A 13,357-nucleotide genomic window follows, 5' to 3' on the forward strand; every position below is an offset into this window, starting at 1 on the left:
TTAAATTGTTTGTGATGAGTCACAGTATGAAGCTCAACAACCAAAAAATTTGTAAATTATGTTTGCTAACATGTTTTCACCTTTCATCTTTATTTCTTTTTTATGCTTTCTCAGCATCCGCGGAATATAGTAAGGAAATCTTTTTTTAATATTTTGTGTTTTGTAATTATTAACATTGTCTAAAGCAACACGTGGTGAAGATTGAGTTGTTACAATGTGTGTGATATTTCAACAATTATTGAATAACTAACAACTTGGTAGACTTTGTAGACTCACTGAGGTTGTTTTCTTAATTATTGAATATCACCTATTTTTTTCCTTGACCAGAGTGTCTTCCATCTGAATGGACAGGTAAGTTTAAAAGTGTTTTTTTTTTCTAAATTATACATCAAAATGAGTAATTAAGAAAACATATAAAATAAAAAGCATTTTTCCATCTTTGCACATTTTAAAACAGTTTGTAGAGTTTTTATATTTTCAGGTTTGCTTTGGTAGTCATTAATTACATTGGTAGTCATTTGTTGACACAAAGTGAAGAAGGCTGAATTGCTATAACCTTTGTGTTATTTTGAGTATTATTGAATAACTTGTACACTTGAAATAGTTTGCAAGCCAATCGTTGCGTTTTTCTTTTATTATGTCTTGCGTATTGACATCACGCTCAAACATTTCCATTTTATCTCTCTAGAGTGGTCAGGTTTATATATTTTTAAAAAGGCGCACATCAATGGAACAAACGTGTTCATTGTATTTGATTCTCAGAGCCATCATTTAGTCTGAGCTCAGTGTGTTTGTGTGTGCTGATTTCTTCATGTGATAAAGTGTTTTGTATGTACAAAATGTCATGTTGTGACATTATTCTAAGTACCTTTTGAACCACTTGTTTTGAATCATGATAAGAAGTCTAGTTAATACATTTCGTTAATGATAATTAATCTTATTCTTATCTTCTGTCTCACAGAATGCTATGGAAGCCTCTGTGGTAGGTTACAAGTTGTGTCTCTGTGTTGTAATTATTAACATCCTCTAAAGCAACAAGTGATGAAGATTGAGTTGTTAAAACTTCTGCAATATTTTAATTATTGAATAACTAATAACTTTGTAGACTTTAAAAACTGCTTAATGAGTAAATAATTATAGCAACATCAGAAGGCAATCACAGAGGTTTTTTTTTCTTAATTACTGAATATCACCTATTTTTACCTTGAAGTTTAGTTAATACATTGTGTTACTGATAATTAATCTTATTCTTATCTTCTGTCTCACAGATGGTAATGGACGCCTACGTGGTAGGTTAAAAGCTGTGTCTCTGTGTTGTAATTATTAACATTATCTAAAGCAACAAGTGATGAAGGTTGAGTTGTTACAATGTGTGTGATATTTCAAAGATTACTGAATAACTAATAACTTTGTAGAATTTAAAAACTGCTTAATGAGTAAATAATTATAGCAACATCAGAAGCCAATCACTGTGTTTGTTTTCTTAATTATTGAATATCACCTATTTTTATCCTTGACTAGAGTGTCTTCCATCCAGAAATGAAGGTAAGTTTAAAAGTTTTTTTCCTGCATTGTAACATAAAAAAGAGTAAGTAAGATTTTAAAAAAAAACATTTTTAAATGTTTTTGCTTTCACAGCACTCATGGGTTGTGGTAAGGAAAAAAGTTTTTTAGTATTCTCTGTTTTGTAATTATTAACAGGCTGATGATGATGAAGGTGAAGGTTGAGTTTATTTTCTTCATACTCATATAAATCTAAATTGTATAAATTATTCCTGAACAGCAAGTCAAGGGAGGTCAGTTTAAAAAAATATGTTTACTAATTTCTACAGACACACACACACACAACAGAGTAAAGGGAAAAAATATGAAATAAGAGGCGCTCTGAGAGTTAAAACCTCCATCAGTGCAGCTTATTTTTTGGGCAATATTTACTTTTATTGTGTTTTTTCTTTTTCGTTTTTTTAAAATTACTTAAATTCATCTGTGAGGTTAAAAATCTGTTTCTGTGATTTTTATAAATATAGCAATTGTCTGCAATCACTAAATAAACTAACACATTTCTCTGACAAAGTTAGTATTTTACCCATTCTAAGCTTGATGTGAAATACACTTCATAGAGAAAAAGTTGTTTCATGTTATGTCAATTTTAAGAAAATTAACCATGTCTTTATGATTTTTTTTTAAAAAAAAAGGATGATACTGTTTACTTAATGATTTTAACATCAGACTTTTAATTGTGTGTTGTTTAGCTCAATCGCAGGTCATGCGCTCTGTTAGAGGTGAGTAAAAAGCTAAATGTTGCAGAAACAGTGTGATTAAAAATACCTTAAATGGCTGTAAGCACGCAACTAAACACCACATGCGTTTGCCACAGTTGATCTTTAATTTTGCCTTGGAAGCCTTTAACATCTTGTGTTTATTGCGTTACCATTCCAATCCAGTGATAGTTGTTCTGCTTCTCAATTCTCAGGTCACCATTTGCTCCATGTTTTTAAATCAGCAAGAGACAACATATTGCTGCATTGTGATGACTGTTAAAAAAACATATGAACCAGTTCCTGACATAGGAGTCCAAGAGTTTTCATTGTCCTACATTTAAGAGAGATACCATTGCACTTGTTGCACATTTGCTTAGTCAGGACGCCCACAGGCAGTAGAACTGGAGCAGCTCCTATTTACTTTGTTTTAGATGACCGTTACTGCACTGGATGGATGTGGATTTCTATTTATTGGAAAGGAATAAACTTAACTCAGCATCAGTCATATGAAAGTAATGAATTACCAGATCACCCAGTTGGACTGTAGTGTGTGTGTTTTTATAATAATGACTTGAGCTTCATTGAGTTGTGGTCTCTCTAATCTCGCAGAACCTGATAGCTATGAACCAACAAACAAGTCTGACAGCAAAAAAGGGCTATTTACTCACATGAAGAAGAAGCTACCTGTCTTTTGGAAATCTCATAAGACGCCTACCAACTATGATGATGCTCGTCTAAACTTTGTGTCTGAAGGTAATGATTTGATTTGATTTGATATACCTTTATTAGTCCCACAAGGGGAAATTTCATAAGGCTGCCGACCTATTGCACGCAATGGTGGCGCCATCTTACCCTCCAACCATACATACATTACACAAAACATCACATGGGGAAGACAGGTCAGAGAGGTATAACAATGGAAAATGCACCACATGAGGAAAGATAAGGAGAAAAAAAATAACTCCCCCCAGACTGAGCTCCGACAGGGAGATCCGTTTGAGAACAGAAAAAAAAACACCTCTGCACATAGCACATGAAAAAAAACTCTTAATACACCAAAGAAACACATGACAAGCAACAGGGGTGGGTAAAGGGTGAGAGACCGCCGAATTAGACAGTACATCCAGGCCTGCGTGCGCTGGTCTCCTTGATCCCTGTCAGCATCGGAAGGGAATAAGCGTCGAAGGCGTTTGGAAAGGGAGGGGGGATGAGTGTGTGCATATCAGTGTATATGTATGTGTGTGCGTGTCCAGAGTTCAGCTGAGACAGTGTCCTTCGCCCTGCTAGGCTAAGTAAACAGTCTTCCAGCCAACCCAGGTGGCCTTGCATGGAATGGGAAGGAACAGACTAAACACAGTCGTTATCAACCAACAGAAGCATCCAGTTTCCATCATTTACAGAATTTCAGGGCACCCAATACATTCTTCATTGTTGTCGCCACATTATAGTCATCTTACCATAACACTGCACTGCAAAAAAGAGGAAAATGTGCTTTACTGTAAATTTACTGTAGAATATTTGTCTTTGTATTTTCTCATACACATTTATGTTATACTATCATATTATAGTCCTTCAGCCAAGTATATGGACTACTATGAATTCTACTATATATATGTATATATATAGTAGACCAATCGGAGTCTGCGCTGCGGGACTGTTTTGATCACGCGGACTGGGAAATGTTTCACGTGGCTGCTAGGGACATTGATGAATACACAGACTCAGTCTGCGGATTTATCAGGAAATGCGTGGAAGATGTCGTCCCATCCAGAACAGTTAAATCCTTCCCAAATCAAAAACCCTGGATTAACGGAGATGTTCGCGCGGCACGGAGCACCGCCTTTGCCTCCGCGAACACATCGGACTACAAACACGCACATTACCAACTCCGGAAGACGATCAAAGCAGCCAAACGTGAGTACAGGGACAGGGTGGAGCAACAGTTTGACAACCCTCGGAGTATGTGGCAGGGACTAAACACGATCACAGACTTTAGAGGGAAAACCAGCACACCGCAGACCACGGCCTCTCTGTGTGAGGATCTAAACGTATTCCACGCTAGATTCGACACAGCGAACACCATGAGACCGGACAGTGTGCGCACCGCGGATGACGTCAGTGCGCACACTGTGTCTGAGGAGGATGTGCGGAGGTGCTTCAGGAAGGTGAACGCACGCAAAGCTACTGGTCCGGACGGGATTCCCGGCTGCATCCTCAAGTCATGCGCGGCTCAGCTGGCTGGAGTGTTCACGCACATCTTCAACCTTTCCCTCTCTCTGTCTGTAGTCCCAGCCTGCTTCAAAATGGCCACCATCGTCCCTGTATCCAAATCCTCCACCATCTCCTCATTAAACGACTGGCGACCTGTAGCCCTGACCCCCATCGTAAGCAAATGCTTCGAGAAGCTGGTCAGGGACTTCATCTGCTCTGCATTACCGGACTCACTGGACCCTCTACAGTTCGCATACCGCCACAACAGGTCCACTGATGATGCCATAGCCCTGACACTACATACTGCCCTGTCACACCTGGAGAAGAGAGACACGTATGTGAGAATGCTGTTTGTAGATTACAGCTCAGCATTCAATACCATCGTTCCCTCGAAGCTGGACAGGAAACTGCAGGATCTAGGACTGAGCAGCTCCCTCTGCAGCTGGATCCTTAGCTTCCTGTCTGACAGACGCCAAGTGGTCAGACTGGGCAGCATCACCTCATCCCCGTCACACTGAACACTGGTGCTCCACAGGGGTGTGTACTGAGCCCTCTCCTGTACTCACTCTACACCTACGACTGCACGGCCACTAACAGCTCCAACATCATTGTGAAGTTTGCGGACGACACTACAGTGGTGGGTCTTATCACCAACGGTGATGAGACAGCTTACAGGGAGGAGGTCAGCGCCCTGACCCACTGGTGTCAAGACAACCATCTCACCCTCAACGTCGCAAAGACAAAGGAGTTGATAGTGGACTTCCGGAGGTGCAGAGAAGTGCACACCCCCATCACCATCAACGGCGCTGCTGTGGAGAGAGTGAGCAGCTTTCGGTTCCTTGGCGTACACCTGGCTGAGGATCTTACGTGGTCAGTACACACAAACAAAACAGTGAAGAAGGCGCAGCAGCGCCTCTTCTTTCTCAGGAGACTGAAAAGATTCGGCATGAGCCCCCGCATCCTCAGGACCTTCTATCACTGTGCCATTGAGAGCATCCTCACTGGATGCATCACCACCTGGTATGGCAACAGCACCGCCTACAACTGCAAAGCTCTCCAGCGAGTAGTGCGGTGCTCTGAACGGATAATTGGAGGTGAGCTTCCCTCCCTCCAAGACATCTACAGGAAGCGGTGCCTGAGGAAAGCGGGGAGGATCATCAAGGACTCCAGTCACCCCAGCCATAAACTGTTCAGACTGCTTCCATCAGGAAGGAGGTTCTGCAGCATCCGGTCCCGTACCAGCAGACTGAGAGACAGCTTTTTCCATCAGGCCATCAGACTGCTGAACACGTCATAGACACCTCAGCTTCACTACTGGAACTTTAACATTATGCACTCCATACTGTACAGTAATGCCACTGTTTTGCACATGTCTCACTCTGTATATTTTATTTTATATATTTTATTTATTGTTTACTCTATTTAATTTGTAAAATATGTGTACACACACACACACACACACGTAGAAAAATATTTAGTATACACATCCAGAAATGCATATACTATTATATATTGTACATATATTTATTAGTTTCAGATGTAGCCATTCTTGTATTTTGCTTGTTTACATTATTGTATTTTGCACAACTCTGTTGCTTGTGAAGCTCGCACACAAGAATTTCACTCCCTTGTGCTGTACCAATGTACCTGCACATGTGATGTGACAATAAAAGTGATTTGATTTGATTTGATTTGATATATATATGTGTATATATATATATATATATATAGATAGATAGATAGATAGATAGATAGATAGATAGATAGATAGATAGATAGATAGATAGATAGATAGATAGATAGATAGATAAAAATTATATATGTATGTGTAATAATAGATATATAGAACTAGATTCAACACTTTATGTCCAGTTATTATTTCATCTTTGTACTTTATCTTTTTCAGCTGCTGTGCAATTGCAGCCACCCAGAGATCCTTTGCTACAGTTAGTCTTCCTTCAGGAGGCGTCTGGCTACTGGCGGCTTGATCCAGCTCTGGCTACTGCACTGGGAAAGATCAGCAAGGAGATGGAAAAGTCAAAGCCTGAAAAGGTGGGTTGTTGTCAATTTTAGTCATTACAAAAAGTGAATATATGGGTGTTAATCAAATTTTATAGTACACATTAAAGAAAGAAATTTAAGAAATTAAACTGTAACATAACATAACAGATTAAAATTAATTCAGCTGTACTAAAAACTAGGGCTGGATATTGTCACTGATTTCTGGAATCAATTCAATTCCGATTCACAAGGTCCCGATATTCGATTCTATCCACGATTCGATTTAATTCGCTTCGATTTGATTTGAATCGGGGGGAATTTTGCCTCAGACAGTCAGAAATATCATAATTCTGATCACTTATCAGTGCATATCCATATTATCCATAATATCTATAACAAGAAAGCTGACACTAGCATTACAGCAGATGCCTTTGTGTCAAAGTAACTGGGGATAAAACACAGAAAAACTTGAAGAAGAATTTCCTGGCCTGGGTTTTTAATAGCAGATGACCTTAAAATATATTCTGTAGTAGGTCAAAAATGAAAGAAAACCATTAATCACCATATGAACATTACCTGATGAAGTGAAGCAAAGTAACAAAGGTTCAATTAGAGACACATCTAAGGGTTTTGCAATTTTGCATAATTTTAAAAAGTTTACATTTGTCCAGTATAGCACAGGAGAAATGAGGCTTTCTTGTCAGAAGTAAGTAAAAAAAAAAAAAAAACAGTGTCCAACAGCGCTGGCAAAACAGCAAAAGTAAGAGGGAATTCATGACGATGTATATGTGAAGCGAAATGTGAAGTGTAGTTTGGATCTTCTTCTGCTGCTGGTTCAGTCAATATTGTTTGGAGAGCGATAAAACATGCAGCTTCAGAATCTAGCACAAAAAAGACGTAAACACAAAGAGCGGACCCGCCGACACATCAGAATCAGTGAGCTGTCAGCTTTCAGCCCCCGACGATGTGACATCTCACTGGCTCTGATGCGTCAGCGGGTCCGCGCTTTGTGTTTACGTATTTGTGCAGAATCTGTGTACCTGCTGCCATTTAATGTTTTAGCTGTTTGGTGGTTGTCAAAATTTTGTGAGGTTTAACCTCAGATTCTGGTGTTTCGGGCAAAATAAATTTATATTAAAAATTGATTCAGGATTTTAATGAATCGATATCATGTTATCCAAGCTAGAATTGATTTTAATCTATAAATCAATAATCAAAAACTACCCCTAGTAAAAACTGGCAAAAAATACATTATTTATATTATCACAATTGCCAAAAGTAAGATCTAAACCCTTGTGTAGCATTTTTTTTTAAAATCTAAATGTAGTTGTGTGCAGAACACTAACTTGTTTTGGTGTATCAACATTCACATGTGACTGGCTGCCTGTTGCCATTTTAGCTGTAGAGACAGGGAGACAGGAAGACGGATTTAAATGCAAGCATATCAGGAAAAAGTGACGAAACGAGCGAAAACGTAAAATGAGCAGCAACTAGCTGCATTTCAATGACATTGGAGACTGCAAAGTACAGTGCAGAATTTAAAAAATTGGGAGCTGTCTAAAGTGAAACCTGTCTTTGTTTTCAGCCATTTTCCATCAAGGACAAAAAAACCTCATTTGTGTTCTCCCTAGTAGTAGTAGTAACTGCATAAAAATAAAGCTTTTATGAAAACACTGAATGAAAAATTGTTTCCTTGAAAAAGACTAAAATTACTGTTCAGTACTGAATGTTAGATAAAATAAACTATATTCAAAGTGTCTTTGAATGGCAGAGATGCAGAAATGTGTGAATATACTGCAGAGCCATGGCTCAGTGTCTGTGTGTCTAAATTAGTCTCACAGACCTGAATATGATACTTGAAGCCATTTGTATTTCTGAACCTGTTTGATCTGCTGCTCACCACTAAGAAGAACAAGCATCAATTTTGGACTTTTAACAGTATTTTTATAGGTTTTACATCTTTTCCCGCTGATTAAAAACCTCCCTTGTGGCAATTTATACTACACAAAGCGATTAACCAATAAACAATTAAATGACCGAGATGTTAGTTTTTCACTTTCAACAATAGAAATTTTGAGGGGTTTTGTGACTAACAAAAACTGGACAGCCTGGACAATGAGATACAATTTTACACATTTATTTCTTACAATTTAAGTCCAAAGAGTCGTACTGACAGGTTTCCTTTTTTGTCACAGCAGGTTTTTCTTCATTATGTAGAAAAACTTCTTCACTGGTCCGACCCACTTAAGAGCAAAGTGGGCTGAATGTGGCCTACGATGTAAAATTTGTTTGACACCCTTTCTCTGTGTGTGTGTGTGTGTTGCCTGTTTTATTTGTCTCTGATTGGGGAATTAGGGCAACAATGAAGTGTGGGCCACCATTCTGGCTCTGATCTGGCTTCATGCTTTTAAGATGGATGCAAAGGATGAGTGGGAGCTTCTGGCTATGAAGGCTGCCTCATGGCTCTGTGCTCAGAATGGTAGTAACACGATAATAACAGAAAATGCTGCATATCCATGACACAAAGTTAAAGTGAGCTATTCTTGCAAATTCATTCTTTAATCCTTGTGTTTTGTGTTCTTAGCACCATGTGTGTCAGAGTGTGTGGACGCTGGAAATGTCCTGTTGGGTTCCAGCGTGAAGAAAGAAGCTCTGGGACTCTGAGAGTTTTTTCAAATTGGCTTCACCTTAAGAGCTAGTTACACCATTAAGCCTTTTGATTCAGTGTTGTGTCATACTGTCTTCTTCATTCACCTTCTTCACTGACTGTGTGTTTATACATCATTCTGCATTTAATCATTAGTTATTACTAATCTCGGCTCTCTTCCATAGCGTGTCTTTTGTCATGTCTCCCTCCCCTCATCTCCAACCGGTCGTGGCAGATGGCCGCTCCTCCCTGATCCTGGTTCTACCAGTTTTTTTTCTTGGTAAAAGGGAGTTTTTCCTTCTGCACTATAACCAAAACACTTGCTCATAGGGGAGTCATGTGATTTTTGAGATTTTGTTTTCTCTGTATTATTGTAGCATATTTACCTTACAATATAAAATGCCTTTAGGCGTGTGATGCCTTTTGATCAAAAGACAGTAATTAGGGCATGATGTGATTAAGTTACATAAGCAAAGTGATAAATAAGTTCATAGTTAATAAACATTATAAGTAAATTTATGCTAAAAACGGTTAAAATATTTTGGTTTTGAAATCTGATTAGAGTAAGACATCTTTATTACAAGCGATCTTTGTATATTGTACGCGCGGCAACGGGCGCGAGAGAGCACTCACATCACGAACCTATCTTTAACATACTTTTCTCCCGCAACTGTAGAATTTGTGAACAAGTGCTTCGGCAGAAATAAGAGTACACTCATGTACACGCTAAATGTGCCCTACACACTTGTGCTTTGGGAAACGTTCGTTTTAGTGAGTATTACTGTGTTCAGGAAGAACTTGGATATGTGTTTACATGGAATAAAATGTGATGCCAAAGTAATGCACGCATTTAAGTTTGTCATTAAGATGTGTGCATTGGTGAGAAATTTTTTGTTATTTTGTTCATTTCACTTACAAAACTGAGAAGAATCCTTGGGAGAGGAAAAGGTTTAAAAAGGTCTTCAAAGTCAAGAAAAGCAAGCCCTGTGTGGAGATCTCTTCTGTTGTGTTTGCTGGCTGTTTAGCTTCACATTGTTACGTGTTGTGAGGGCAGCACAAGGCAACTGTTGTTGTGATTTGGAGCTATATAAACAAAACTGGATTGAATTGCACTGAATGATGCCTACAATGTTATATTTATTTTTAATCTTTAATTTTTATGTTGTTGCAATCGTTCTAAGTGCTTAATTCAAATTGTTTTACTTGTATTTCCACGTGTGCCTTGAACTGAAAATTAAAAACTGAAAATTCAAGTTGGTGCTTTGAATGAAAGGGGCTCCAATCTTAATTGCTTTTATTTATTATGACTCCTTGCGTGTGTTCTGTAGAATGTTTATAAAGAAAATCCTCCAAGTTTAAGAACTGACTACTATGGATAAAGTGAATGTCCCTAACTCTGTCCTTCTGAGTCAAGATCAACAGCCTCACTTCAAGAAAATGAATAATTATAGTTCTTTTCCTCTTCAAAATACAATAAAAGATATCACAGCAGACTTGTGATATTGCCATAGGTTGAATACAGGAAAACAGTATCGAATTATACTAATAACTAAAGATCTACCATGCAGCTTATTCTTTCATCACTAACGATCTCATTGGATAGCTGAAGCAGAAAACCTCTGCCTTCACCGGAGTACAACTGCATGCGTGTCAGTGATGGGTCATGAGCAAAACGCTTTGTAGTGAATCAGAAGAGCCGACTCCCATTGAGTGAGAGCCGGTGTTGTCTATAATATGTGAAACATATGTCAAATGTATCCCTCATGAATGATATCAAATCAACTTGAGCCACAGACAACATTCCCGTAACAAGGTAGAAGCCGCAGTCAGTTTTTGGCAGTGACTTTTATATATCCTTTATTTATGCAGTTAAAAAACCAATCTTGTTGACATTAAAAATGGCTTTTGTCATTGTCTTTTGGACAGCAGAAATTGGCCCTGATCCCTCACTCTGATCAGTGTTGGGAAGATGTGGCCATGGATGGGCCAGCGCATCCAGTGTGACAGGGAGAAAAACAGTGGGCAATGTGTGTTTTCTCGTGAGGCGAAGAGATCTATGACAGCCCGGCCGTATCTCTGCCAAATCTGCTCCACCACCTGTGGGTGAAGCCTCCATTCTCAGAACAGTGGATTCCCCCTGATCAGGAGGTCCGCCCCCCTGTTCAGAATTACTGGCAAGTGAGTTGCTTGAAGGGAGAGGAGCCGTGTGCTGCTCCACACAATTATTTCCCTGGCTAACCTGTATAGCTGTTGGGAACGGGTACCGCCCTGGCGGTTGATATGAGCAACTACAGTGGAGTTGTCTGTTTTCACTAAAACATGTTGAGCTTCTGAAAATACTTCTGAGCATCACCTAAGCCTGACAGGTTTAGCCACAAGGCTCTCTCACCCGAGACTGCAAGGCCCATAACTTGCGACACCCTTGGACTGCTCCCCTGGAGGAGCGAAGAATGAGCTCATTAACCACGCAGATTTCATCTCAGAGAGCTGGGTTTGGGGAACCAGAGTCAAGCTGACGGCTCATGTCTTCCAGAATTTCTGCCTGATATGCTGATAGCAGTGTGACTGCATTAAGCAAGCATACTGACTGTGCAGCATATTTGTACATCCTTTGATAAATAGATGCCGTGAAGCAATCCATCTTGCTGGGCAAAGAAATGCCAGAAGAAGCTGAGACTGCCCTGCGGTTAGGGTGAAGGTGATATGCCACTGAAGGCTCCACTGCTGGGGGTTCAGTCAGCCCCAGTTCACCCATCCCCTGGATCTCAAGCTTAGAGCAGCCCTTGGTCGGAAGCTTGCTTTTAAAAGGGCTTGACCAGGAGTGACTCATTTCTTTCATGCAGGCAGAGACTGCTGGCAGAAGCTGCTTTGATGGCAGCAGGGCTGGTGGGAGCCTCTTGCCATCATACAGGTCGCGTTCTGCCCCTTCGGTATCCCGGGCAGCTGGCCATGGGATGCCTAGCTTGGTAGAAGCCCGTTTGCAGACCTCGTACAAATAGCTGTCCTCCGGGGGTGCAACTTCAGCCCCACTCGGTGGCCTGGACTGCTGAGGAGGGAAGGTAGAGTCATCCTCCTCCTCATCCATGTCCTCTAGGTTGAGGAGGTCGGAGTTGGCATCGCCCTCCGCATCTTCGCCACCCGGCTTGCCCACATTTTGATCGAGAAGGTCCTCGAACAATGGGGGCATGAGCGGGGACTCTTCTTCCATCATGTCTGCCCAGCTGGAGGCTCGCGGATGACGGATATCACTCATAGCAGTAGCAGCCGACAGGCAGGGGTCCTGACTGTTCGTTACTGCTACCCTCAGCCTCCTTTCCAGGACTTTCTCTGGCATCAACGCACAGTGTGGGCATCCCTGGGGGTCTGCCAGTGAAGCCTGAGCATGCTTGGCACCCATACAGACAATGCACGTTGGATGAGGGTTCCTGCCCGAGATGGTGGCACCGCATGATGCAGGGCATGGGCGGGATACAGCCTCTTTGGCCTTCGGTTCCGACCCTTTGGCGGGGGTAGGAGCCGTAGACATGGTTAGCGGAAAGGGGTGAGACTAGCCTACACAAGGCTCATCGCGACACGTTAGCCCGTACGTAGCTAGGACTAGCAGCGGGGGTTAAATCCGAGCTAGTCGCCACGGGAGTCAGCTCGTCGTGTCATCTTAGCTGCACTCCGCTAGCAACTTAATACTAACCAAACCGTAGGTTGACTAACAAGCTAATGCTAGTGAGATGCTAATATGGTTTGTGGCTTGCTAACAAGTTAATGCTAGCCGGACACTGAAAAAATAGCTCGTCGTAATGCGTTAGCCCGAGTTACACAACGTCGGCTACCTCGCTAGCTAAAACCAGGTTTCTCACGGGAAGAAAGCGAGAATGAGTTAGGAGGGGCTGGTCAGCCGTGTTAGAATGAAGGGGCGGAGCCCTGAGCACGCCTCGACATGTCTGTCATAGACAGACATGTTGTCATTGGAGTAATTCCCGTAGTGAAACACCGAGCGTAGAAAAAGAACTGAAAATTCTAGATCTCAGAATTATACAAAAAAGTCTTTTTCAGGGAACACAAAATGGGTTAAGAATTTAAAGCTGTTCTGCAGCAATGGAGGTTGATCAAGCCTTGAAAGTTGGTGCTACTCATTGTTACAAGTGGTGCAACTTTTCGGGATTAGTTACAACCCCCTTTGACTGCACAAAAGCAGTCTTGCAACACACTGTGGTGCCATAATCTTGTGTGCATCAGTAGA

At 40.8% G+C, this 13,357-nt stretch overlaps 2 protein-coding genes across 2 annotated transcripts in view; one reads left to right on the top strand and one right to left on the bottom strand.

Moving 5' to 3' along the window:
* Positions 1 to 9,137, top strand: part of LOC146653922 (von Willebrand factor A domain-containing protein 5A-like) — a 35,629-nt gene extending 26,492 nt beyond the window's left edge. Inside the window, exons 19-29 of the mRNA XM_085380097.1 lie at positions 115 to 129; positions 328 to 351; positions 962 to 982; positions 1,269 to 1,289; positions 1,522 to 1,545; positions 1,639 to 1,653; positions 2,253 to 2,282; positions 2,871 to 3,014; positions 6,379 to 6,524; positions 8,829 to 8,952; positions 9,058 to 9,137. Coding sequence (XP_085236223.1) covers positions 115 to 129; positions 328 to 351; positions 962 to 982; positions 1,269 to 1,289; positions 1,522 to 1,545; positions 1,639 to 1,653; positions 2,253 to 2,282; positions 2,871 to 3,014; positions 6,379 to 6,524; positions 8,829 to 8,952; positions 9,058 to 9,137 — 644 coding nt within the window. The remainder of the gene's footprint in view (positions 1 to 114; positions 130 to 327; positions 352 to 961; positions 983 to 1,268; positions 1,290 to 1,521; positions 1,546 to 1,638; positions 1,654 to 2,252; positions 2,283 to 2,870; positions 3,015 to 6,378; positions 6,525 to 8,828; positions 8,953 to 9,057) is intronic.
* Positions 9,138 to 11,599: 2,462 nt separating this feature from the next.
* Positions 11,600 to 12,646, bottom strand: LOC146653923 (uncharacterized). Its single transcript, XM_085380682.1, has one exon. It carries the CDS (start codon positions 12,644 to 12,646, stop codon positions 11,600 to 11,602), a length of 1,047 nt encoding a protein of 348 aa, XP_085236808.1.
* Positions 12,647 to 13,357: the final 711 nt, after the last annotated feature.

This window comes from Rhamphochromis longiceps, linkage group LG14 (assembly GCF_057381845.1).
Source record: "Rhamphochromis longiceps isolate RC_006_pf linkage group LG14, R_longiceps_female_GT1.1, whole genome shotgun sequence".
Lineage (NCBI taxonomy): Eukaryota > Metazoa > Chordata > Actinopteri > Cichliformes > Cichlidae > Rhamphochromis > Rhamphochromis longiceps.